The sequence below is a fragment of the Ascidia mentula genome, chromosome 6, assembly GCF_947561715.1.
Source record: "Ascidia mentula chromosome 6, kaAscMent1.1, whole genome shotgun sequence".
Taxonomy (NCBI): domain Eukaryota; kingdom Metazoa; phylum Chordata; class Ascidiacea; order Phlebobranchia; family Ascidiidae; genus Ascidia; species Ascidia mentula.
In genome coordinates this window covers 5,248,988-5,273,392 of record NC_138571.1, presented here as the reverse complement: position 1 = coordinate 5,273,392, position 24,405 = coordinate 5,248,988, and the positions used below count along the sequence as shown (strand labels likewise).

The window sequence follows — 24,405 nt, the reverse complement described above, 5'->3', positions numbered from 1 at the left end:
ACAGTCACACAGGTTTCTGTGATTATGGGTCCAAGCTTTAGTATTTTCCTTTCGTTGTCAGTTCGACAATATTCGCTGTTGGTGACGAATCATTAAAAACGTGACCAGGCGAACCACTGTTATGATTTTTCTAACGAGGAAATTATCCTCGAACAGCAACTAAACGTGATCGTTCCATTTTCCTGTATTTCGCCGTCACTTGCGCGTTAAGTCAACATGCCAATGAGTACCAAACAACAGAGACAAACTACCGTGGAGCGCACTATGGCCAAACAGAACTGTTTGGTAGCCGATGGTGCTAAAGGCTAAAACCTACTTCAATTTTTGTGAAATAGTCATAATAATAATTGAGAGCTGCAGACAGGATGTGCACGCACTGTTTCGAAAACAGAGTTTGCTTTTTGTCATTGAGTGACAACGCATGCGTATTAATGTTCAATGATTCCAAAAAAAACCTCTTGTACCTGTCGGACTCGCGTTCCGAAATCATCGTTTTTGTAAAGTCCACCTTATATCCTGTTTCGGCCGCATGTTGAGAAAGAGCTGTTTTATCCTCATGGTTTTCATGCCCCTTTGGTGGTCATTTAACTTTGTTTTTAGAGCACTGCCAGTTTCCCCAATGTACACACCGCTGCAACCACCACAGGAAATGCTATAGACAACACCCCTCGTGTCCAGCTTATCATGCACGCAGTGTTTCGGGTGAGATATGAAGGAACGCAGGGTAGCGGCCGGCCGATCAAAAACCTGAATGTTAAAGTCGTCAAGCGGGCGTTTTAACGTTTCGAAAAGTTCAGAAATATACGGTAATAAAACTATACCCGCGGGCTGCCCCTCATCACTTCTCCGCGTCAAGTTTCGATTAGGCCGGAGAAAGGAACGAGGATAACAGAAGGAAGACAAGACCCAACCCTTATTGTCGTTCAGCGTCATCAGTTATTAGCGATTCGGCACGTGTATATAATGAGCGTACTGCCGCCCTCTTGTGTGCGATCGGGTGCGTCGAACGATAAGAATGATATCTGTTGAAGTGGGTGGGCTTGGGGTACAGCCCCGTCCACATAACGCCCTTCAAAAACAAGAAGGGTTAACAAACGTTGCCAACTCCCTGTTTACAACTGATTCCATAACAATGTTCGCGACCCCAACGGAGAGTGGGGACCCCATGGCAGTACCGAAAATCTGTTTACAAAATTTGCCTCTGAAGGTGGGTTCCGTCCACACACAACATAAGACAATGCTCAATTTTCGACACCGGAAATCAACAATTGATTAAACTTGTTTGCACTAAACCAATTTCCTCGTTATGTAGGCATTAAATCTATAGTGAATGAAACGAAAATGCTTGATGGATTGTATCCACAAGGTCATATTTCTCATGTGTTATGTTGTGTTTTTGTGGCATAAACCGGTTTCTTATTAACGTCGGATAATAATCACGCTGCAAACCCACATCAACTCATTTACTATTCGTTTGTATGCAATGAAGACAATTAAATATCCGGCCGACCTATTTCATGACAGCTGCCTTTCCAACTGAGTCGCGGGATAATCCGAAATAACTCTGCATGCACTCAAGCCACATATCGTTTGGTAAAAGACAATGAACAGACGAATCACGAATATGCGAGATACGAACAACAGACTAACAGACAGAGATTTGTGTACACGTGGTTTGTAACGTTTTATTGTTAATCCTCGTGCGACTGTTACTTATGCATAAACTAATGGATTGACTTTAAATTAGAGAGTATAGCCTTCTGGAGTCAGATATACGGCAGTGTTAGTATTTGTGTACACGTTTTAAATAACGCCCTAAAAGATTATCATATGAAGTACATTTTCTTTGTGGACCTGGGTGGTGGTCACGTGACATTGTAATTAACATACTGGTAATGTTTTACAAGCCAAAGCGTGGTTTTATGCCTTCGAGCTGAAAGGCGATGTCGACATATGGCTGTTTTGCGGTATATTAACGAAAGTACTAATCCGGACCCTCCATGAAAGTACGACTCAACATGATGGTTATTTAAGGTTACGCCAAAAGAATTCAAAGTTACTGCAATGAACGACAATTGTCTTCGTGGTTATATCAAAGTTGGAATCACACTATAGCTTTCTTCGCGGGAATGAAAAAAAATATGTGTACTCAAATCCAGCGAAGCGTGTAATGTTTGCTTGAATAACTGTTCGTTATCGGCGGCAAACAGAAATCAGGTCGCTGCTGAACGCCTGGTAGCGAACACCAGAAGTTTAATACGCGGCATGTGTAAGCAGAAACATTCACATTGGATTAACCTAAGCAAGCAAGTTAACAGGGATAAATTGTTTTAATATGAAGCTTTAATACGCAGTTAAGATAATAAAAAGAAGAGGGCAATGACAAGAAAGTTGCTGAAAGTCTATTTTGTTGGACTTGGGTCTCTGGTTTTCGTTATTATGTTTTCTGTCTATCATAGCGGGTAAGTCCAACACAATTTGATAATTTGTTACATTACAACTAAAAGTGGTCACCAATTACCGCGCGCATGTAAATGCTTCTTATATATATGACATTTCAAAAATGATGATAAGTTTTCCGCACAATTACGTTAATGTTACAATATTGAGCAACGTTAAAAGCTTTCGACAAATGCACCTACGCCGTCCTATTGTCGGTTTTCGCGTTACATCATTAGATGCCGTACAGCAACTAATTAACAACCCTACAGTTTTACACTTATTATGTAGCATGGTTTGATACGAACTTAGCAGAAACTAAACGTGTTGTTCGCACTCACGCATTTTATCCCTATGATGGTCGACTGCACGACGACAAAAACGTCAATCAAATAAATAATTTCCTTTTACAGAAGAGCTTTATATTGGCTAGATTTAAAACGACTTTATTTTGTGCAAATAAAACATGTTCTTTGCAGTTTCAATTCAAGCACGATTGTACGTCACAAAGCTGATATGCAGAGGGAAAGTCCTCAAGGTAACCAAGTGTTCAAACAATCCCGTTTCAAACATTTCACCACTTGTTCTGCTAAGTTCTGGTTATCAGGATGACAATTCTTCACACTTTTCGCAGTATCAATTACCTTTTCTATTGTAACAAGGAGAAAAGGAAGGCGAGACACTTTAGCTGGGGTGCTGGAGTACAATTACAGCTTTACACATACTTACCACTTCATGCTGCTTTTTTGCTATTCATTATGTTACAACATTTATGAAAGCATGTAAACATAAAGTACACGGGTGCAACTAATTGTCATCACAGATTGCATATTTTACAGTTTTTCTAAAAGATGCACTTACTACTGAAGATGGCCGAAAACAGAAACTTAAAGATTTGGCGCAATCCGTACAAAACAGGTTACGTCAACTTCAGGTATGTTTGATGTTGCGGCCTCGCACTGGTTCTACCATCCACTGTTACGTTTTACGATCCTCAAGGCAACAAACGATAATTACATTCGCCAGACTGGGCACGATCGAAAAGTAAACACAATTTTATTGCAGAACCCGAAGGATTGTTCTGCATCGCGGTTATACATCTGCCGGGTTCATTCACCTTGCGGTCTGGGTTGCACTCTTCACCATATCGGGCCCTGTTTCTTTAACGCCATTGGAATGAATCGTACTATGGTTGTGGAACATCTAAACGATTGGTTCAATGTTCCGAAAGACATGGAAGTCGTCTATCAACCTTTTAGTGAAACTTGCCTTGCAGGTGGAAGCAAATCTGCCCCTGTTGACGTAACAGGTAATGAGATTTTGTTTTCGGCCAAATATAAATTGACCACCAAAAATTTTGTTGTAAACATACCTCATACAGAATCAAACGATACCTTTCAATTTTAATATTTTGATATTTCCAGTATGTATAAATTAGTGCAGAAACATCATAATTTTACGCTGTGTTATATATTCAATTCGTAAAACAAACCCTGTTTCCCATTACTAATTGCAATGTCAGTCGATGTCACAGCGTATATTGCTTCCTCTATGTTTTACGCTGCCTGTGGTTTGAAACTGGTGACTTAACTATTCTGTATCATGAGTCAATGATTTATAACTTATACCTAGTACAAAACTTGATGGCGTAAAGTACAATTTTGATCGGATGAACCGACTAAGAATATTGTATAACTGGGGAAGGTAACTGGTGTTTTGACCCTGGCCAATGATTGCAAAATACAATGAAAAAGGTTCACGAAATAACAGACTAACAATTATCACTCAGCTTAAATGAAGTCACACCTACTGCACCCGTCGTTGCATAATGCTACTACATCTTTTGTTCACCTTAAATTTGTTGTTCTTTTCAACTTCTGCAGATGAGGCGGCGTCTTCGGCTCGAGTTGTCGTCCAAAATGTTCGCAACTTTTACAGACCATTTACCCAATGGACACCATTCACAGTTCCAGACGTTTTGCTGCAAGAATTATGGGGCATTCATTCCAAACCCGATATGTGGTGGGTGGGGCAAATACATGCTTACCTGACAAGATTTAAACCTGAAGTAAAACGAAGATTTGATGAAATAAAAGCGAACCTCAACTTCACTCATCCAATAGTAGGGTAAGCATTTTTGGCGTCACAACCTGTAGTTGAAAATAAAGTGAATTTACATAATCCAAAGTGTAAACCCCAAATTAAATTTTAAAGGACTGGCCCATATTATTATTAACACTGTCAAGAATTACGAGAAAACCCGTGAGTTGTGTTCCTAAATTTTAAAGGGTTTTTATAATAAGGGCTATAGGTACTGTTTTTTTTTAAATTAAATCCGTGCTCGTATTTATGATTGAGGGCAACACATAAAGCATAAATAAGCAATTTTAACAACTCTATGACAGCGAATGCATTTTTTAAAATATAAACTACTACATTATTAAAGACGTTGCAACGAACTTATGGAGTTAATTTAGAAATGTGTGTGCGTAAAGCGCGCAGAAAGCAAATCCTGTTTCCCATGCGAACAGTTAAATGGCGGTCCATTGTTCAGCGTTAATTGTTTCCTCTGCACTGGAGTGCCTGTGTTTGTAGTCTGCTATTTGGTCAGGCTATTTTAACCTCGCGAGGCACAATGTAATGTAACATTTTATCGGAAGGCTGACACCATTGTATTACTGAAAAAGGTAACAGGAAGCAGGGTTTTCTGAACCGTGGCAATATTTCCCCCTGAAACAGACAATAATCTTTAATTTGAGGTTCACGGCGAACTCTACAACTAACAATTATCACGTAAATATAGTGAAGCGCTAACTATCGTTGCAGTGTACATGTTGCTAGTCAAGTTTTGTTCACAGGGTCCAAGTTCGACGTACTGATAAAACATCAAGAAAAGAGGGAAAGAAGTTTGAGTTATCTGATTACATGGTTCACGTTGAGAAGTGGTTCAACGACTACCTACATACTTCCAATCAGCAACACGTGATAAAACGAGTGTTTCTGGCAACCGATGAACCGCAAGTTTATCAAGAGGCATTGAAAAAGTACGATCCATCGCATTTTGCTGTCGATTTTAAGAGAGAGACTGGTATCGCAATGTTAACACATCTGTTGTCCTCTTAATTTAAATCCGACGACGATATGCTTTAAAGTTAACTTTATGCCACACGATATGTTCTTGATGCTTCAACAGATATCCACAATACACGTTCCATGCCATCCCCAACCACATTGCCAGTGCCAACAAACATAGGTACACCAGTGAGGGTATGCGCGGGATCGCTTACGACCTGGAGTTTCTTAGTTCCTGCGATTTTCTTGTTTGCACGTTCAGCTCCAATGTAAGTTTCTGCACATAATACCATAGTCAAATTGCCTTGTAATTTTAAAATTGCGATACCCAAACGCAAAATATACGTATTTCTTAATACTTTAATAAGTGTACTCGTTTATCTTGTATTACATACGCAATGAAACTGAAAATCATAGTTTTATTTCAATAATTAATAAATAACAGAATATTTTACATAGGAAAACAACCTTTAGTTGCAGTAGAATGACTAAACAAAAAACAGCAGGTTGCTTTAAAAATGTGGTCAGATATCAACGTCGATGATGATAAGAAGTTTAACAATTACAAATAAACACAATAAAGTATTGCTTTTTATAGGTCGGCCGTCTTGCCTACGAACTGATGTATGCGAAAAACTTTGGCAAAATCGAAGCGGTTTCGCTTGATTTGAACTATCTGTACAACTCATTTCGTTACCACCAGGTGACAGTAGAATCCAACATCAATACCACAGAAGAAAGTGTAGACCTACGTCTTGGTGACGTCATCTACTTAAAAGAAAACTTGCGCAACCACAAAACGGGAAATTACCCAGAGAGTGCGTTGAAAAATTGTCCGTGGCCTGTGAAATACGAGGGATTTGATTTGACGACTCAGTCACGTGGTATCGATAAAGGCAACCAATCATCAACCTGTCTAAGTTGGCTTTCCGAAAACAGTTTGTAAAAAAATCAAAGTCAAACCTACTCGTGAGCATCGGAAAGCAAAATTTTTAAACTCTATCTTGAGTTCAACATCAGTGCTAGTTGTTAATTGAATGGTCAGACAAGAAACTAACAGCTTTGACTTTCATATATACGCCATCTTGCACTTAAACAGAGTTTCTCCTAAAAAAATGAATACGCCATTTTGCAGTTAAACAGTGTTTCTCCTAAAAAAATCAAACAGTTTTTCACAAAATATTTTCGCTTCTGTGTGTTTATCGCTTTTCTGTCAAACTCCTGTATTGTTCGAATTTCAGTCATGGCAGCGATACAATGATATCTGTTATTATAATAAATATGTGGTAATTTGGTTTTATCACAAACCAAATAAAAAATTTTATTGTCCCGCGCATATACGACAATGGCAGCGCACATTTAACGAATCAGCAGTACCTACTGTTTTACGCAACGGCGTGATTGGCAGGATTGCCCCACTGGGCAAGTCCTTACTTGGCGATTACAGATATCGTATCAAGATGCAGCTCAGTTGGTGGAGCATTGGTACCTAGTTAGCCCGGGGTCGTGAGTTCAAACTTCACCAGGAGCTTGATTTTTCAGATCTCGCTCCAATTATTCGGGAAAAAGTGGTTGTTCCAAAAATATTTTTGGGTACAAGCGAGTACAAGTGTCTTTGGCCAAAACATCGACCGCCAATAAATGTGACGAACTAAACGTGATTAATAGCGAAATGTTAAGCGTTGTTGAAACATTTACTTCGGTGATCAGATACGACAGTAAATATATGTACAAACATAATATAGCTGCGGCGACATTGAGTTCATTGTGCTGGTTTAAAGTCCATATTTTCTGATGACTAATCATTGTACTTTACCTCAATTCCACTACTTTCGAACAACCTTCGGCACTGAGCGTGCAGGAGAACAAGAAAGTCAACGCAACGCTTTCAGCTTTGGGAGATTTTTTCTCGGGCTTCACGCATGGCTGCTCCTTTCACCGTCGGGTTATAAACCGTGGCAATTTGGACAGAGTGGGGTCGTTATGCTTCATTGAAATTATACAACCGTGGGCAGTTTCAAGAAATTAAAATCACAGCGGGTCAACACGAAATTGAACGTAATAAAACACGTCATTCGTAGAACAAACACTTATTTAAGCAAAACGTTATCAAATTTTTGTTTAGAGTTTTGGTTACTAGCAGTCTTGGCAGTATTTAGAATGTTTTGAAACCTATACTCGTGTGTAAACTGCACTTATCCAATAAATATTATTTGTTTTGCATGGTAAAGTTATTAGAGGAAAAGAAAAAGCCCATGATATATGCGCGAGAGGCCTATACTGTGCCTGTGATTGTGGAGCGTGTGTGATCGTATTAAGCTCAATAATAAAAGGACTACATCGCCCGAGTGTTGGGTGCGCAACGTTCACAAACAGACAATACAGCGGTGTAACGACCAGGTGTTGACTTACCCTGGACTGAGCAGCGCCAAACGGATTTTCTCGAACTGTTTGAAAATAACGAATTCATATATCTCTGATGTAGGTAATGATTTGTGCTAGTTTGCATTAGAAACAAGAATAACTGAGTGGTAAATACGTGGCTTACTATCTAACAGACGCCGGTACAACATGTTTACTTATGCAGATAGATGGAGTTGTGTATTATCAGTTCATAACAATGTTTTATTAAGCCTTGTCGTTAGGTATAACTTTACTATAGGTGTCGGTTGTAACCATAGGCGTCGATTCAGGGGTTACTGGGGTGACATGTTACCCCTCACAAACAAACAGGGGTGACATCGCATGTATTATCACCCCTGTATTTCGTTTAAGTTAAATATTATTGTCAGAAAAACCAAAACCTGGAAAAGTCACCCTTATTATTTTACAAAACGTTGAGAAATTGACGCCTATGGTTGTAACCAAGAAGATTACCAGTTTGTAACCGAGCACTTAACAGTTGCAAGTTTATTATGATCAAGTAATATTGTGTTGTTTTCCTTTTTCACAGAACAACGGACAAAATACCTGCTGATAAAAATGAATACAGTGGATAATTTAAATTGGTTGTTGCGAAAAAATTTCCGGCTAGTATTTGTATTAATCGTGGTTTTTGCTGTTATCATGTTTCTATTTCGACACAAAAACACTGGTAAGTCAACAAAAATGGTGTTTGTCTGGATATATGGTTACGTAATCCAACCAATGATTTGTTTCGTTGCCAAAAAATGTGGAATTTTTGATATTTGCTTTTAATCGAAGAAAATTTGAAGTTTGAAGTGCAAAGCAGTTCACCACTACAAGACGAGTTCGAGCATTTATGGAATTACGTTTACAACATTCAGGTAAATAGAAGGGGTTTGTTGTCAGAGGTGTGCCATTGAGCTATTTTAACTTCATAAATTAGTATGGCCACTAATTTTTCCGTTAGCATAAAATTATTTTTCCGTATTGCGATGTCAGTCAAAAGTTGTCGACATTTAGTACAAGTGTCCTAAAATGGAAACACTCGGAGGGCGAAGTCATGGTGATGGTGACGGATCCTATCCCGTGTGTATGGAGACGAAATTTTGGAAGGGAAACACTGGCGATGGTAACCGCTGTCTGGTTTACTCTTTCGGTGTCGGAAACGATTTTAGTTTCGACGATGAAATGGCGAAGAAGGGATGTGAAGTTCACTCGTTTGATCCAAGTGAGTGTTGGAGATTGTAATTGTCTTGAGAACACATTTGTTAGTTCTATTTACATCTCTTTCAACACTGTTGCTTCCCGCAACAACAATTACGCGAAAAACGATTTCACATTCAACAGTTTAATGGTAGCAAAAAACTTTTTATGCAGCAACCGAGTTACAAGACGGTTTCAAACGTGAATCTGGGGTTGTATTTCATAAAATCGGCATCAGTTCCAAAGACAACGACAAAGATGAGCACGGATGGAAAATGCGAACTTTACGTAAGTATATGACAGAATGTCGATTATCCCATTCGACACATTGTTTTTATTTGTAGGTACGTTACTCAAGGAACTTTCACACAAGGGACGATATTTGGATTTTCTGAAGGTGGACACAGACAGCCCGGATGGTGCAGGGTTTGAAGATGAGGTAAGAAGCTATCGTTGTTGAACTTAATATCAGTGAAACAAAGAACTTTATTCTTCCGAAAAGAATAAAATTTGTAAACAATTCATTCCCAAATATCAAGAAATAACAACAAGGTAAATAAGCATCACTAATGTCTAAATGTAATTACAGTATACAGCAAACTAACCGACACATCAGGTAATCTGCCTTCATCAAATCCTTACTTTGTATTTCAGACAATACAAGAGCTACTTGACACCGGTTTGTACAAATGCGTGAGACAGTTCAGTCTCGAAATCCATTTGCCAGGTCCCCTTAGCAACCCCAAGTGGGCAAAGCGTTGCAGATTGTTTAACCACCAGCTGTCGCAGTTGTACGAGCGCAAGTATCGTTTATACGCGATAACCGATAATGTGAGAGCGGACAGAATCGTGAAGAAAAATCCAAACTTTTCACAAAAGGAGAAGAAGGGAAAGATTTTGAATGAAGCAGAAACAATTCTGTGGGAGGTTGCATTCGTAAACCTCGACCCACGGCCTTGTCAACTCTAAAATTATGTGCTTTCAAAATGTTTAAATTGTGTGACACTGAAGTCCAAAAAATCCGTATTTGTTTCATAGTCAAATATGATGTTTATGTGAAGATTGTTATCGTGAGCACCAGTGTCTAAAATAGCGTTTTAATTTACACAACGACCAAAACGTCACACCAACCACAGCAATTGGCTTGAAATGTAACGTTTTTTTGTAAAAGTAATTGCATACCTACACACCAACATATCGCTATGCATGACGTATTTATTTAGTTTTGGGGCAAAAACAAATTGCACATGTTAATATTTTACCAAAGGAATTTTGATCCCTTGACATAATGCAGTTTTTTGAATATTATATTATTTGTTATTTGTTTTGAAAAGGTAGTTGGTACATATTAATGTAGTCAAAACACAGCAACTATGCAGGAGAATGTTGGAAACTACCAATATGCCGTCAAACTATAATAAATACTATGTTAAATGATGCAAATAGGTTCGATAGAAATATCCAAAGTTTTCATGAACTATCATCGACACCACAGCTATAATCAAAGATTCCATTCAGTGCAACAAAAAACCTATTACAGTCCATTGATAAACCATAGACTTTAGAAGGCTTAAGATTGAGGTAGTGAATCCGAAATTTTTTTTGATGCATCGATAATTGTTGGATCTGTAGGGGGGGGGTGGTTCCAGAAATACTCTTCTCTGGGGAGCGGTTGCTATTTAAAAACTCGTCGTGACGCAATTATAGCGATTTTGGTCGTTGGACAAACAGACAGCCAACTTGCGCCTGACAAAGAAAGCAGCGATAAACGAAAATCAATTTCACAAGGCCTTTTTTCTGCCACAGCGGCGTTATTCAGTGTAGTAAATGCCCATACCTTCCGTAACAGCCTTTCGCTTAATAAGTCACGCAGAAAACGTTCTTTTGTTTCCAGTTGAATGTTGCCAATAGCTACACCAACAGTTTTTATGCTGCAATCGAATTTGAAAGATTTTTTTTAAATTGAATGTGCAGTTTAACATAAAATCGGCATCAGCTCTGAGAAAGCATCATAACCGAAAAATGGTTTCGAAAAATTTTGCTGTTTAGTAATAAGCGATTATTTTCGTATGGCTGGCACTTGACTTTGGTTATAAGAAAACCTACATTGGTGTTACAAAGTTTGTTGCAGGCACATTGATTCTTTTTATTAAATTTAGTTGTCCTCTATATGCATGCAGTTACTTCGGCGTCCAATTAATAGTTTAAATTCGCGTCTTTCTGTTCAAAGCGGTTCTATGACAAAAAAATGTTCTTCTCTCTGTGAAGATATTTTAATTTTTTTATTGTTTACCCGTTCGTCGTTGTCAAAGCACGAAACGATGGCGGGCACTCATCACACACCCTTCTCCCATTCATGTCCTGCGGCCAGAAAATGTGAAGGGTTTGTCCACAAGGCGTGTATATAGGAAGCAAACCGAGCATAAAATTGTTTTGTTCAAGCCGGGAAACGTCGACATCAAATATTGTGGCTCCTTTGACTGTTTGAAAGTTAGTACCAGCGACCGGGCAGACATCTCTCAATACAAAGTGCGGTGTTGTAGTTTCTTGGAATTCTGTGGATCAACGTTGGTTTCTAGCGAGGGCCATTTGTAGGTATTATGTAAACACGACCCTATGTGCAATCAAAACAGGAAATTATGGTTGTAAAGGAACTAAATTATTGAGTACAGGTACTAAACAATTATTGTGTGCAGATTTAACAAACGTTGTTCTGCTTTTGTGCCAACGCCGTTATTTAACTAGACTTATTCAGAAGTTTAAACACCGTTTAGTGAACAGTGCGTGTTTGCACTTTTAGCAGTCGTGTGTATGTACGATTCGAACAAATTGAGCAAGAAATGGAAATCAGACAATGCAATAGATTTATGGCGACATTCGTGCAAATGTTGCTGGACCAGGTTCAAAGTTGTGTCGAGAAAGAAACTGGTTGCTTTAAAATGTGTGAAGATAATAGTTGGCATAACCTACTTCTGTTTGATTAGAAATAGTTCATCCACAGGCAAACCTTATGCTTACAATCACTACTGCTCAGTAACGTACAGTTAGTATGGGTGTATGGAACATTGGAAACAGGATGTTAAGAAACAATGTGAGATTGATTTTTGGGTTACTCCTGGTGTTCATAGTCGGGATGGTTGTGCTTTGGCAAAACAACAAAACTAGTAAGATTTTATTGAAATAAAAATTTAAATAACGTCGTGTCGAAATACAGTATTACAAAGAAAAAATGTTCAAAAACAACTATGCTACACAATTCTTAAAAACGTCTGTATTTGGCTCACAGCTTTGAAAAAGCAAAATTACCTTCAGGAGCAGAAGGCACACGGAGTGAGAAAACATAATGAATCAATCAGTTAATACGCGTTTTGTTACATTTTTAACCAGTTTTCGTGGAAATGAAGACTATGCCGTCTCAGCCAGACGAACTGAAACTTGTGCAATCTACCTTGGATAAAGTGAAACTTCCTCATTCAGAGTCCGGAAATCTAATACTTACATCATTGGAGTTGGAAAGAGCTTCGTCCAAAGAGGTGTTTGAACAAATGTGGGATTATGTTTACAAAATACAGGTATTGATAAACTTAACAGATTAATTACGACACACAGGAGTGTTTTCAGCATGGTAAATTACATAAACACGCCTGAAGCACATTGGGAGAACGTAGAAATAGATTTTAACCTAATATTAGCACTATGTTTTCCGTTAACGTACGGCTTCTGCTCTGTTCATGCTCGTTTATTGCTTCAAGTACCTTTTGAAACGCGCTGAAGCAAACAGAAGGCACAAACTCTTTCAACGTCTGTGACGCACGGCAATAAAATATTCGCCAATTTGTACTTCTAATTGTGCATAGGCAGAAAAACTCATATACGAAACTTCTAAAATGTTTACTTTTAGTTGTTTGGCGATATTGTTCCAAGCAGAATAAATTTATTTTCGCATTTGCTGTAGATGATGAACCTTACATTATTTCAGCTATTCAGTATGTATGCCCTAGTATCGAAAAGTCAGACTAGTTCATATTTTATTCAGTCAACAAGTATATTAAATGCAGTAGAAATTGTGGTATTTAATTTACGGATTAAAAGCTTGGACAACCAGACAGACGCAATTTAGGTGAGAGAGACGAGGAAAAAAGGGGAGTGACGTCAAAGTACTAACACAGCACGCTTCAGTGCATTTCCACTCAATGGGCCGGTGCCGCCGGTGTGCTGTACAGCTGCGTGACAAACCAGCAACCAAGCATTTGCCGTGTTGTCGACCAGCACATTTAGCTTGATTTAATTAACTCTCTTTAACAATCAGCAGCACAACGCTTCTGGACTTGCACTGAATATTTGTGTCGTTAGTATATAACGGACAGTGGTTAACAAGCTGCGGGTTATGGCCAAATAGTCCAGTAGTGGATTATCAAGACATTTTGAATGTGCTTTGAGCTACTTGAATATATTGACTATAATACAAAATAATTTCCGATTCAATGAAAAGGTTTAATGAATCACAAAAATGGTCACCACTAGTATAACAAGTTACTTTCACAATGTTCAGTACCAGTGCTCCACTTCGGAAACACTTGGAGGTCGTAGTCATGGTGACGGCGACGGATCCTATCCCGTGTGTATGGAGACGAAATTTTGGAAGGGAAACACTGGCGATGGTAACCGCTGTCTGGTTTACTCTTTCGGTGTCGGAAACGATTTTAGTTTCGACGATGAAATGGCGAAGAAGGGATGTGAAGTTCACTCGTTTGATCCAAGTGAGGGATTCTAAAAGCTAAAAGCTCAATTCTTGTATTGAATGTCATTAGTCGTTTTGCAGCTTTGTTAGAACAAAACTATTGATTCTGGAAAATTTGACATTTTTTGGTTAGCTGATCGGCAATTTAGTGATGTCTTTTGAAAAACCGTCTTTACCTTTTGAAAATAAATATATACTGTACTTTTGGTATTAAACGATACTTTTATTGTTTTACAACGATAATGATCACTGGTGGTTTCAACCCCCCCATTTCATTTTCTTAGCTACAGAATTACAAGACGGTTTCGAACGTGAATCTGGGGTTGTTTTTCATAAAATCGGCATCAGTTCCAAAGATAACGACAAAGATTCGCACGGATGGAAAATGAGAACTCTGCGTGAGTAAATGCTTCTTTCTGTTCGATGGAAGGAATTTAAAATGTTTGTACATATGCAGGTACGCTGCTCAAGGAACTTTCACACAATGGCCGATATTTGGATTTCCTGAAGGTGGACACAGACAGCCCGGATGGTGCAGGGTTTGAAGATGAGGTAACAACAGATTTTGTTTGCCATTGTCACGAATGTATTCAGTTTGGTTTGGAAAACTAGCGACAAATTTACACAAATTGCAAAAACCTACGTCAGCATGAATATTATCATATTTGTCATTGTAAAGTAGTAAAGGTTAATTTTTAAAAAAAAGGTTTTAACCACTGAAACAAAAAATTGTCAATTATAAAGTGAAATCCATTTGTTTGATGTCACTTAAAAAATAAAGGCTTTCATACTTTCAGACCATACAAGAGCTACTCGATACAGGTCTGTATAAATGCGTTAGAGAGTTCGGACTGGAAATCCACCTGCCAGGACCCTTTACCAACCCCACGTGGTTAAAGCGTTTGAAATTGCTTTACCGCCAGCTGTCGCAGTTGTACGAGCGCAAGTATCGTTTATACGCGATAACCGATAATGTGAGAGCGGACAGGATCGTGAAGAAAAATCCAAACTTTTCACAAAAGGAGAAGAAGGGAAAGATATTGAATGAAGCAGAAACAATTCTGTGGGAGGTTGCATTCGTAAACCTCGACCCACGGCCTTGTCAACTGTAATACTTACACTCGTAATCATTGAGCATAACCTTGTTTGATGAAGTCGGTTTTCTATCCAATTAATTTTTAATCAAATGCATTTGGCTATAATATTAATGTTGTTTTTCAAGGACCCTTTTGATTTTATATTTCACTTAAATTTATTCTCTTTTTATTGAATAACTTTGCAACATCACCGGTGCGGTTAAAAATCAAAATATATTAAAGTATATTCGTATAGTTTAATACTTGTCTGTTAGCGCAGCACCATCAAACTTTTGCATCATGAAACTTTATCAAAATTAAGGTGCAAAACCCAGATTATTTTACTAAATATGTGCGCCATTTCAAAGCATTAGCTAGTTAAATTTGGAAACAATTTAAGATATTTTGATAAAATTGTCCAGATACCCAAAAACCAGCAAATATATAATAATTTTTGATGCGTTATAGCCAAAAAATTGTATGCGCTATTCTGAGTTACAGACAGGGCTACTGTTTCCATTAAATTCTACCTTGGCTTGTTTCTAGCGGGTTGCACGTGTTTGGTACACAACGGTTGACGATGACTGTTTAGTCATCGCAAAGTGTTGGCTAATTTACTGGCAAGATCGTTGTAAGTCAAACCGAAGGTGCACAGATGAGACCCGTTAGGTAGAAACCGTGGCTTTGTCTGTAGATCACTGCGTGTATTTGACAACTTTATCTTATAGATTTGTCGTCCAATTTCTGCAATACGCCATGTCACTCTCAGGTCTATAATTACTTTAAAAGTTACTGGTGCACTAATAGTGACAGACAGACTACTAATAAACTTTATTCGTTTCTCCTCGCTTCATCAGGTGCTACAAATGGCGTAACAAAGTAAATGAAGTATCGGCACTAAAAACGAGAACGAACAACGCACGAACAGGCGATCACAATTGGTCACCTTGTGTCTGTGGCATCTTGTTGTGTGCCTTGGGTCACACGTGTCGCCTCACGTGCGTCGCACTGTCACGCAAGTTACGAAACCTTTATGGATGTACTTGGTGTACGTACTTGCCACAATAGTTGCCAAGTAACGAATCCACGCTGTGCTAAAATGTGTGTTAATATGGAATCCAAGCTTTATTTATCTCATAGTGCTATTGCGATATTGATTCTCCATGAGGAAATGACATTTAAAAAGGGTATTTGTGGGTACACTTTAACTGTGCCTACATCTATTCTTCTGGCACAATTAAATGTATATTTTTGAATCATTCAACGTATACGGTTCTTGATACTTGTTTGTGTGCCACACTAAAACCAGGCGGAACGTCGGTGAATAAAAGTATAATTTGAACAGAATTATTGAAATACAATATGCCTGTCAGCAACAGTAATAGAATGTGAAAAAATAGTGAATTTATCATTGAACATTCACTGACACAACACCGCTGTCTGGCCCAAGATACACCATTTTGATATCCCTGAACCTTTGATATTCGTTCGCGACGACCAATTCTTTACTGCCTACGACCTATTGTTTGCTTGCGATCCCGCACGCTGCCTTTGTGGCGTCGGGCACACGTGACGTCGTGTCAAATATTCGCTTGTCATGAGTATGGTTTCGTTTTAGGGTCGTGGTTGGTGAAAGATACAAGAAAGCAAATGCTACCGTTTACTGATAACCTGTGGTGAAATTGAAAATGACAAACTTACTTGGTTGTGTCGCCTTGACACATAAACGTTTATATGTATGCATCCTCAGTTTCTGTTTGAATAAGAAACTGAGGATGCCAGTTCAGGCGAAATCGATTTTTTACTAATAAATCAACTGACTCAATTCGAAACTTCTGCTAGTTTCATTGAATTCTTATATGTATGCATCGTTTATGATTCAAAGGTTGTTTAGGACACGTGTTTATTTTTGAGATTGCGTTCGTGGCAGTAGAGAACTGATGTTGTGTCATACAAGTATTCCTATACTTTGCAAGGAACACGGCACGAGGTCACGTTCTAACATAGGTTTACATTAGTATGGTAATTGCCAGGTTGCTAGTTTGTGCTGATGTGACGTAGCAAACCGTAAGCGTTCCAGCATATCTTGAAGTATTTTTATGACCTGTCGCGTAACACATGACTTTATAATTTGTCTGTATTGTTTGCGAAGCTCCAAATTGTCTAAAGACAGTTATTTGTGACATAAATCAAAACTAGCACTGCAAGACGTGTTTCTAGAATAACACTCACTGTTTACTAAAAATAACATAGGTCATATCGACTGTTGTATGGGTAGCAATAATGGCGGTTGTTCAAATGACGTTACCTGGCAGAGAGCAATTCAGTTGTGAAAGAATCTGCCTGGAAATAGTTGTTGAGAACAAACGGGTAACTGAAACGTGGTGAATGAATGTTAATTTTGATGCAGGAAAATCCAAAATACTACGGAAATGTTATTTAGTACCGGTATCTGATACATATTCTAGATAGCGGACAGGAATATATTTTATGTCTGTCTTTCATCGAACCATTTACAGACAGCTGCCGCGTGGAAGTATTTGACCGTAGTTTTTGGTCTGTTGTTGTACTCACTTCATGTATTGAGGCAATTGTGTTTTCGTGTAGCTGATAATGAATACTCCGACTTGTTGTTGGTTAATATGAGTATTATTATGGTTTTATTAACAGTATAATGACATTTTACTTCATAAATACAAATGTTGCCGCAGACTACAAAATTCGATTTTGTGTCTATTGATCATTACACACAAAACTCCTTAAACGACGAAATTTGATCCTTTAATTGAAGAGTGCAACACTTCAGACTGTTCAAGTCGCATTGTTCGAGTCGCACCGCTAATGTTGTCACAATGGCAAGCTTTGTTATCATTCCAACCACTTTCTCTAGATAAGCGACATGGGCTTTTTGGTACACACTCTAAATAAGAAACAATTTGTGTCTTTCGGTGAGGAAAACGTGGAGATAACTGTACAAAATAAGTATAGCCACAGCTAATAAGCTAATCATAAACGTTTCGAACACTGTTATGTTCACCATCAGTGCTTTAAGTTATAATCGTTTGCTTGCATTTCATCGCCATCCTTAGTTTCCTACAAAGGAATATTTCCAGTCACAAGTTGAGAATTCGCGTTCGATTGAACTTTATTTTCAAAAATTACTTTTTAACTTGACATTATGAGTATGTACTCTTACTGTAAACAAGACTATGGTGTTTGCCAATGCTTCGTGGCGCAGCTAGCTTACAGTATAAAACATTTTTTTAAAAGACGCGTAATGGTAAATATCATCAGTATCCAAAAGTGTACTTCTAGGATATGTACAGAACAAGGCAAAATATTATGTGTTAAAACCGAAACAGTAAAGTTAAGTCATGTTGTAGTGGCAGGATATATGTGTTTTGTGGTTTAAATAGTGTTGACTTCAAGTAGACATTGTTGGATTCAAACAATGCTGATTCATCGCAACTTTACCAGTAGTGGGACGTGGCATCACGTAAGCAGCAAAATAATGAGAAACCTAACTGAACATGACCTCCTGCCTTAGCAAAAACTGGGCCAATAATAGCGGAACATGTCGAACGACAAAAGGAACTTGTTTATTCATGGCATGAAATTTTCGTTTATAGCATATATGCCGTTTGATCGTACGATATATTGTTCTCCGTCCAGACAGGTACAAAGAGGCGTTGCCCTCAGTCAATTCAAAGGCTCCAATAGTAAGCGTCAGAAAAAAGCTTTTTTCTTTTTTCTCTTTGCTTCATTTCGAAACGTTTGTTGTGAATCTATTGACTCAAATGCAGTGAGGCGTGGTCCTTAGATTCTCTGGGGTAATTTATCTGTTAACATTCGGATTTGAATTGAAATCGGAAGATTCTACCATGCAGCTACTAAGAAGAGATTTAAGAATTTTGTTTGGAATTTTAGTGCTGGTGGTGTTGATCATGTTTGTTGCTTGGCAAAGTAATAAAACAGGTGGGTCAAATTAACATTTATACTACAAATTTTCCCTTAATATGTCATAAAAAGTGGGTTTTTGCACATGCATTTACATGCGACTCTTTGCGTGAAGTTCCCCAATTATGCATTAGGACAAACCTCAAATAAACTTTATCACTCAGTTAAGTCAATTTCATTTACTATACCTACCACTATTTACTTAGTACGTTTGTATTAAATCCACCATCAATTTCCTATTCCAATTTTTGGTAGGCGTTTTAAAACTCACAAAACTGTGTCCCAAGTTAGAAACCCTGCTCGTTGTTAAAAAACAATGTAACAAGTGAGCTGTAACCCAAATGTAATCTACTTTGTCCATAGAAAAGGATTGTTACATCTTTTGAGTGCTTCTACATTTATAATCCAGGCCCAAGTACATTGGTCTGATGGAAAATGTCTCTCAACGATTAAAATGAAAAGGCCAAAAAAAGAAAGTTGTCAAACTCTTTATTTGTTACAGATGAGATCCGGGAAATTCTTTCGAATTACATAGCTCAAAAACAAGCATACCCAACCGCTGATGTCAATTCAAATTTAATTAATGCAGTTCCGGAAACCCCACCTAACGTTCTACAGCGTATGTTAACACAACGTATATTTGGTGATAAATGTTTACTTTGAAAACCATTCGCTAATAGTACAATACAATAGTGCACAGTACAGACATGGGTTATATTAGTACAGCCATTCTGTAATTCAATCGAGGTGATGGCCATTACTTCTCAAATAAATAAGAAAACAACAAACTAACTAAAAAACTCAAGTAAGAATATTAATAATCTCAGAAATAAAGACATTAGTTCTAAAATCGTTTTTAATTTCAGCCGAGGACAACTTAAAATTTGGTCCACCGGGGAATTCCCCTCCAGAAGAGGAGTTTGAGCGTTTGTGGAATTATGTCTACAAACTACAGGTGATATCATAATCAATCATGTTGTCCGCATGACAAAATAGAAAAGCCCAAGCTAATATTCTAATCAATATAAGGTTGCGAACACTGCTGTGCCCATGCCATTATATTTCTGTTTATCTGCGTAGTTGCTTTTTGCGCTAAATACATTTGATTTGATTTGCTTATCATCATTAGTTCTGTGAACTAACTTCGAAACGTTTGCCTATAGCTTAATCATGAGTGTACTCGCTTAACCATTGCATAACACAAACAAAGCTTTATTGGTAAGTTTTGTCTTTTGTATATAATTGGCGCACTGTTCTGGGAATCAAGAGTGCTTTCAGATGCATTTGGAATAAGAAAACACTATACGTTATTGGCTTCTAACATGTTAAGAACATATCATGGTCGAATAGCAAGATGTTTGAAATTAAAGGGTGTTATGCTGTCAAATTTCAGTATAATTGTTCGAATGTGGAAACACTTGGAGGTCGAAGTTACGGCGATGGCGACGGTTCGTATCCAGTATGTTTGGAGCCTAAATTTTGGAAGGGAAAAACTGCTGATGGTTACCAATGTTTGCTTTACTCATTCGGTGTGGGAGGAGATTTTAGTTTTGATGACGCAATGGCCAAGAAAGGATGTGAAGTGCACTCCTTTGATCCCAGTAAGTTCGTGCTGTTTTTGTTTGGAAAAAATGTTTGGTATTTGCAATGCAATAACCTTAAGGTAGAGCTTTAGCATTAGTAGTGTTATTGCCACGCAACCGATCAATGTTTTGTCCTCTAAAGTATTTTAAGTATGTATTTAACGCTCTTTGATTGTGAGTTTGAAAAATGCTGCTTGTTTCTAATGCAACAGTAAGGTAATAGAATGGCATTGTTATTTCTGGAAATTTATCACTGAAAACGACATTTTCGTGACACTTAGCACATTACAGAGATATTTCTTTTTACCCTTCTTATCATTGACACACATTAATAAAAGTTTTCGTGCCTTGAAATGGAAATAATATTGGGTGTTATTTAAGTTTGTCCAAAAGGCCACCAAAAAGAGTGTGTTTTGTGATGAATACAAATGGAGCAGATAAATTTAACATCCGCTCAATATGTCGTTAAACAGCAGGGTTTTTTCTTTGACTTTTCAAAGTAGTACCCCCAACGGATAGATACAATACGCTTGGATAAAATACCATGCATGTCGTTGAAAACGCTCGACTAAAGTTGATTAGGCGTTGCGGTTGACGTTTTGTTGGACTTGGAGTCATAAAAGTTTCGCAACGCACGATAACGGTTATCAGTGCCACACTCTGACTAGCTCTTGGGCTCTGACGTCAGATCATACACACAGGCTGTTTTGCCAGTTCGCCCGTTGCAGGTTTTATTACGTGTTTGGTAGTGTGATATTGTAAAATTTTTATTATCCTTTGCTGAGGAACGAAAAAGTGTCATTAAGGTTCTGTTGTCAACTAATTTAACCTCACTCATTTCAGTATACAAAATAATTTGCGAAATGTTGCAGCCACCAACCTCGATGATGGTTTCAAACGTGAATCTGGGGTTGTGTTTCACAAAATCGGCATCAGTTCCAAAGACAACGACAAAGATGCGCACGGATGGAAAATGAGAACTCTGCGTAAGTAAATGCTGTCTTGCTTTTAGCAATGTGCACAAAGCATTACCAAACACATTTTGCATTTACAGGAACCTTACTGAAGGAGCTTGGACACAAAGGAAGGTATTTAGATTTCCTGAAAATCGACACAGACAGTCCCGATGGTGGAGGATTTGAACATGAGGTAAATTGTATCAACCATTCAGGTTTTAATTATCAACTATGAGTTTTGCTGCAAAACCTCTAACATTCTTTTCAAATGACATACTTTCTATGGCAACGGATACATGAATTCTAATGCCCACAAGTAAATTTACCTGACTAAACCTAGTAATTCATTTGGAGATTTATAATGCGCGTGTAAAAAAGGGAAACGATGTTCATGTTTGTCTTAAAGGTATAAGAAAACAAAATTATGTAAAGCTGCAAACAGGGTGTGTACACGCACTGTTTCGACCTGTAAGGTCTCATCAGTGCAGCTGTTGTGTGGCACTGTGCTAGCTTTCACACTAGCAGGCACACTAGTCTCCACTTTGTGGTACCTTTCGGTCAACGTCGATCTGCAGGGTACCCTATACTAGGTACCGAACAACAGAGACGACGAACCACTGTGGAGCGCACTATGGCCAAACGGAACTGCTTGGTAACCGATAGTGCGAAACAGTGCGTGTACACACCCTGTCTGCAGCTTTGCAATATTATGGCTTTTTTGCACATAAAATTATGTACACGCGACGATAAATGATTGATTGTGCTTAGTGTTGTCCGCGTTTAGGATTGACTTTGGTTCGTTCATCTAACATCTTCTGTCGTAATCAGTCCACTAAGTAAATTAACTTAAATACGCAACTGGTATTGTTAAACATTTCAGACAATGCAAGAGCTGCTGGACACCGGTCTGTACAAATGCGTACGACAATTCGGCCTCGAAATTCATCTACCAGGACCCATTGTCAACCCCAAGTGGTTGGAGCGTTGCAGATTATTTTACCGCCAGCTGTCGCAATTATACGAACGCAAATATCGTTTATACGCGATAACCGATAATGTGAGAGCTGAAAGAATCTTAAGAAAGAATCCAAATTTTTCACAAATAGAGAAAAAAGGAAATATGGTAAAAGGAGGGGGGACCATTCTATGGGAAGTTGCGTTTGTGAACTTTGATCCGCAACCTTGCCAACTGTGATATCGTTGATAGCTGTTATTTGTTGAAGCATCAAATATGAAATAGCTTGGCTTTGCGACATTGGTGTAATTAAACGGTTGCACAGTTGTTTTTCTTGGAAAAATAAGTATAAAGTTTATGACGAAATGTGCTCCCAAAATAGAATGTAGGAATCTAATTTTTTTTGGTTGTGTCACCAGAAGGTAAAATGTTATGTCTTTTTAAGTACAATTATTTCCTTTTTTTCTGTTTCCTCGCTCCAACTTATGCATCAAACATATGCAAGACAAACTAAAAGAACAATGAGGTTTATACTAAAAATGTAACTGAAAATTGATTTAAGGAACATGATGATGGAAATATGTTACCATTTAGCAAGGGTCCACAAACCCTTTTTAGCGCCACGGGTCACGTTCCTGTCGCCTAACTGCGTCAACAATGTTGTGTTGAATCAGGGTGGTGAGAATAAACTGGAACTTTTTGAAACCTTTCAAAGCAGACACAATTGTTTTCCCTCAACTTTGTTTTGACATTCAAGAGTGGTCAATACAAGTTTTAATGCGATTTTGGGCGTTTAGCGAAAGTCAAACAATTTTGCCGTGTTTTATCCCAGCGTCAAACAATTATGCACAGTTTATCTCAATTGGTCATGTTTGCACTAATGGTCAACTGGCACTAAAGACGAACACTATTATGATGTCTTAAATTCCGTGGCATTGTAGTTTCATGCATTTTTGCATTCCTTCCAATAAACATCGTTATCTAAGTAAGAATTTGTTATATAGGGTGTTTGTATGTAAACAATCTATCCCAAAAATTGTTTTTGTTTGTAAATGTGCTGTTAAATTTTACAAAACATCACACTTAATGTTTTTGCTGTCTTGCGTAATCAAATAAAAATTTATTTGGTCCCAAATCACTATTTCGAAACCAACGTCAACGAAACGCTGATTCTGTGAAATATTGAAAGCTGGAAATTACTCATTGTTTTTGCCACTTTATTGAAGTCGTTCTTCGAGGCAATGTCGTCATCAACAACAATGCATTTTGTTGGCATTCCCAGTCGTTACCGAGACAAGGAAGGAAAAAATCTGCTTGCCTTTTTCAATATAACTCCTTTTTCAATATAACGCCAGTAAGTGCTGTTTAATAAACAGGCTATCAACGCAACGGTATGCAAAGTCTTGTTGAATCATGCATGAAGAAAATAAATACGGAAAGTGGTATTTTGTTTTACCACCAACAATTATTAAATGCGAGTGATGCAGAACAACATTGTCAGGATGATCATGGGGCAAGGTTAGCAGTTTTAAACACAAGACAGAAGTTTCTGGACGCAGTGAGTTACATTCCATTGGAGAACTTGTGTACTGCTTTCCCGAATGGAAGAAAATACTATCGTATTGGACTAAGGGATAATGCAAGTGATGTAGACATGGTTTGGATTACTGGAGAGCGATTCAAAAAAGTAGTGGAATCCCAGGAATTTATAAAAGAAAGAGCAACAAGCTTAAAGAACAATTACGGGGAAATCAAAATAAATTCACTTAAAATCTGGCAAGGCGACCCAATACAATCAAGGGCATATTTGTGTTATAAGCCACACAGCATATATTCGAAACCGTCAACCAATCAGGATTATACATTTACCAATTCCAACCCTACGGAAAGTCTCAACTTTTATCATTGGAACTTAATAGTTGCCGTTGCATCAGTTTTAACCACCTTACTTCTTGTTATTGCTGCTTACTTTATTTACAAGAAAATGCGAAGTCGATCAATTGAACCAATAAGAAAC

General features: G+C 38.0%; 4 protein-coding genes across 6 annotated transcripts; all 4 read left to right on the top strand.

The window, feature by feature from the left end:
• Positions 1 to 2,242: 2,242 nt before the first annotated feature.
• LOC145905375 (alpha-(1,6)-fucosyltransferase-like) lies at positions 2,243 to 6,765 on the top strand. The gene is made up of 8 exons (XM_082992561.1): positions 2,243 to 2,462; positions 2,919 to 2,977; positions 3,279 to 3,373; positions 3,505 to 3,748; positions 4,323 to 4,566; positions 5,298 to 5,483; positions 5,633 to 5,780; positions 6,110 to 6,765. The coding sequence occupies exons 1-8, from the start codon at positions 2,380 to 2,382 to the stop codon at positions 6,455 to 6,457; spliced, it is 1,407 nt and encodes a 468-aa protein (XP_082848687.1). The 5' UTR covers positions 2,243 to 2,379; the 3' UTR covers positions 6,458 to 6,765.
• Positions 6,766 to 7,938: 1,173 nt separating this feature from the next.
• On the top strand, positions 7,939 to 10,502 carry LOC145905390 (putative methyltransferase-like protein 24). The gene is made up of 7 exons (XM_082992578.1): positions 7,939 to 7,996; positions 8,465 to 8,605; positions 8,716 to 8,798; positions 8,938 to 9,145; positions 9,295 to 9,408; positions 9,465 to 9,559; positions 9,775 to 10,502. Exons 2-7 carry the CDS (start codon positions 8,494 to 8,496, stop codon positions 10,087 to 10,089), a joined length of 927 nt encoding a protein of 308 aa, XP_082848704.1. The 5' UTR covers positions 7,939 to 7,996; positions 8,465 to 8,493; the 3' UTR covers positions 10,090 to 10,502.
• Positions 10,503 to 11,607: 1,105 nt separating this feature from the next.
• Positions 11,608 to 16,697, top strand: LOC145905379 (putative methyltransferase-like protein 24). Of its 3 annotated transcripts, none has more exons than XM_082992567.1 (7): positions 11,608 to 11,792; positions 11,921 to 12,284; positions 12,508 to 12,653; positions 13,673 to 13,880; positions 14,146 to 14,259; positions 14,319 to 14,413; positions 14,659 to 16,697. In XM_082992567.1, exons 2-7 carry the CDS (start codon positions 12,170 to 12,172, stop codon positions 14,971 to 14,973), a joined length of 993 nt encoding a protein of 330 aa, XP_082848693.1. In that variant the 5' UTR covers positions 11,608 to 11,792; positions 11,921 to 12,169; the 3' UTR covers positions 14,974 to 16,697. The 3 variants fall into 3 exon arrangements, with proteins under 3 accessions (XP_082848693.1, XP_082848692.1, XP_082848691.1); XM_082992566.1 differs by having other exon boundaries at positions 11,609 to 11,792; positions 12,122 to 12,284; positions 12,508 to 12,692; positions 14,659 to 16,696; XM_082992565.1 differs by having other exon boundaries at positions 11,609 to 11,792; positions 12,508 to 12,692; positions 14,659 to 16,696.
• Positions 16,698 to 18,746: 2,049 nt separating this feature from the next.
• On the top strand, positions 18,747 to 22,746 carry LOC145905380 (putative methyltransferase-like protein 24). The gene is made up of 7 exons (XM_082992568.1): positions 18,747 to 18,912; positions 19,397 to 19,513; positions 19,761 to 19,849; positions 20,288 to 20,495; positions 21,350 to 21,463; positions 21,532 to 21,626; positions 22,314 to 22,746. Exons 1-7 carry the CDS (start codon positions 18,819 to 18,821, stop codon positions 22,626 to 22,628), a joined length of 1,032 nt encoding a protein of 343 aa, XP_082848694.1. The 5' UTR covers positions 18,747 to 18,818; the 3' UTR covers positions 22,629 to 22,746.
• The last annotated feature ends 1,659 nt before the right edge of the window (positions 22,747 to 24,405 follow it).

Excerpts from the sequence above, each read along its gene's own strand:
- LOC145905375 (XM_082992561.1), top strand. The coding sequence starts at position 2,380 with ATGACAAGAAAGTTGCTGAAAGTCTATTTTGTTGGACTTGGGTCTCTG. Across the intron at positions 4,567-5,297 it reads TTCACTCATCCAATAGTAGG|GGTCCAAGTTCGACGTACTG; the intron begins GTAAGCATTTTT and ends TTTTGTTCACAG. Across the intron at positions 5,781-6,109 it reads TTTGCACGTTCAGCTCCAAT|GTCGGCCGTCTTGCCTACGA; the intron begins GTAAGTTTCTGC and ends TGCTTTTTATAG.
- LOC145905390 (XM_082992578.1), top strand. The coding sequence starts at position 8,494 with ATGAATACAGTGGATAATTTAAATTGGTTGTTGCGAAAAAATTTCCGG. Across the intron at positions 8,799-8,937 it reads ATTACGTTTACAACATTCAG|TACAAGTGTCCTAAAATGGA; the intron begins GTAAATAGAAGG and ends GTCGACATTTAG. Across the intron at positions 9,409-9,464 it reads ATGGAAAATGCGAACTTTAC|GTACGTTACTCAAGGAACTT; the intron begins GTAAGTATATGA and ends TTTTATTTGTAG.
- LOC145905379 (XM_082992566.1), top strand. The coding sequence starts at position 12,170 with ATGGGTGTATGGAACATTGGAAACAGGATGTTAAGAAACAATGTGAGA. Across the intron at positions 13,881-14,145 it reads AGTTCACTCGTTTGATCCAA|CTACAGAATTACAAGACGGT; the intron begins GTGAGGGATTCT and ends TCATTTTCTTAG. Across the intron at positions 14,414-14,658 it reads GTGCAGGGTTTGAAGATGAG|ACCATACAAGAGCTACTCGA; the intron begins GTAACAACAGAT and ends TCATACTTTCAG.
- LOC145905380 (XM_082992568.1), top strand. The coding sequence starts at position 18,819 with ATGCAGCTACTAAGAAGAGATTTAAGAATTTTGTTTGGAATTTTAGTG. Across the intron at positions 19,514-19,760 it reads CCCACCTAACGTTCTACAGC|CCGAGGACAACTTAAAATTT; the intron begins GTATGTTAACAC and ends TTTTAATTTCAG. Across the intron at positions 19,850-20,287 it reads ATTATGTCTACAAACTACAG|TATAATTGTTCGAATGTGGA; the intron begins GTGATATCATAA and ends GTCAAATTTCAG.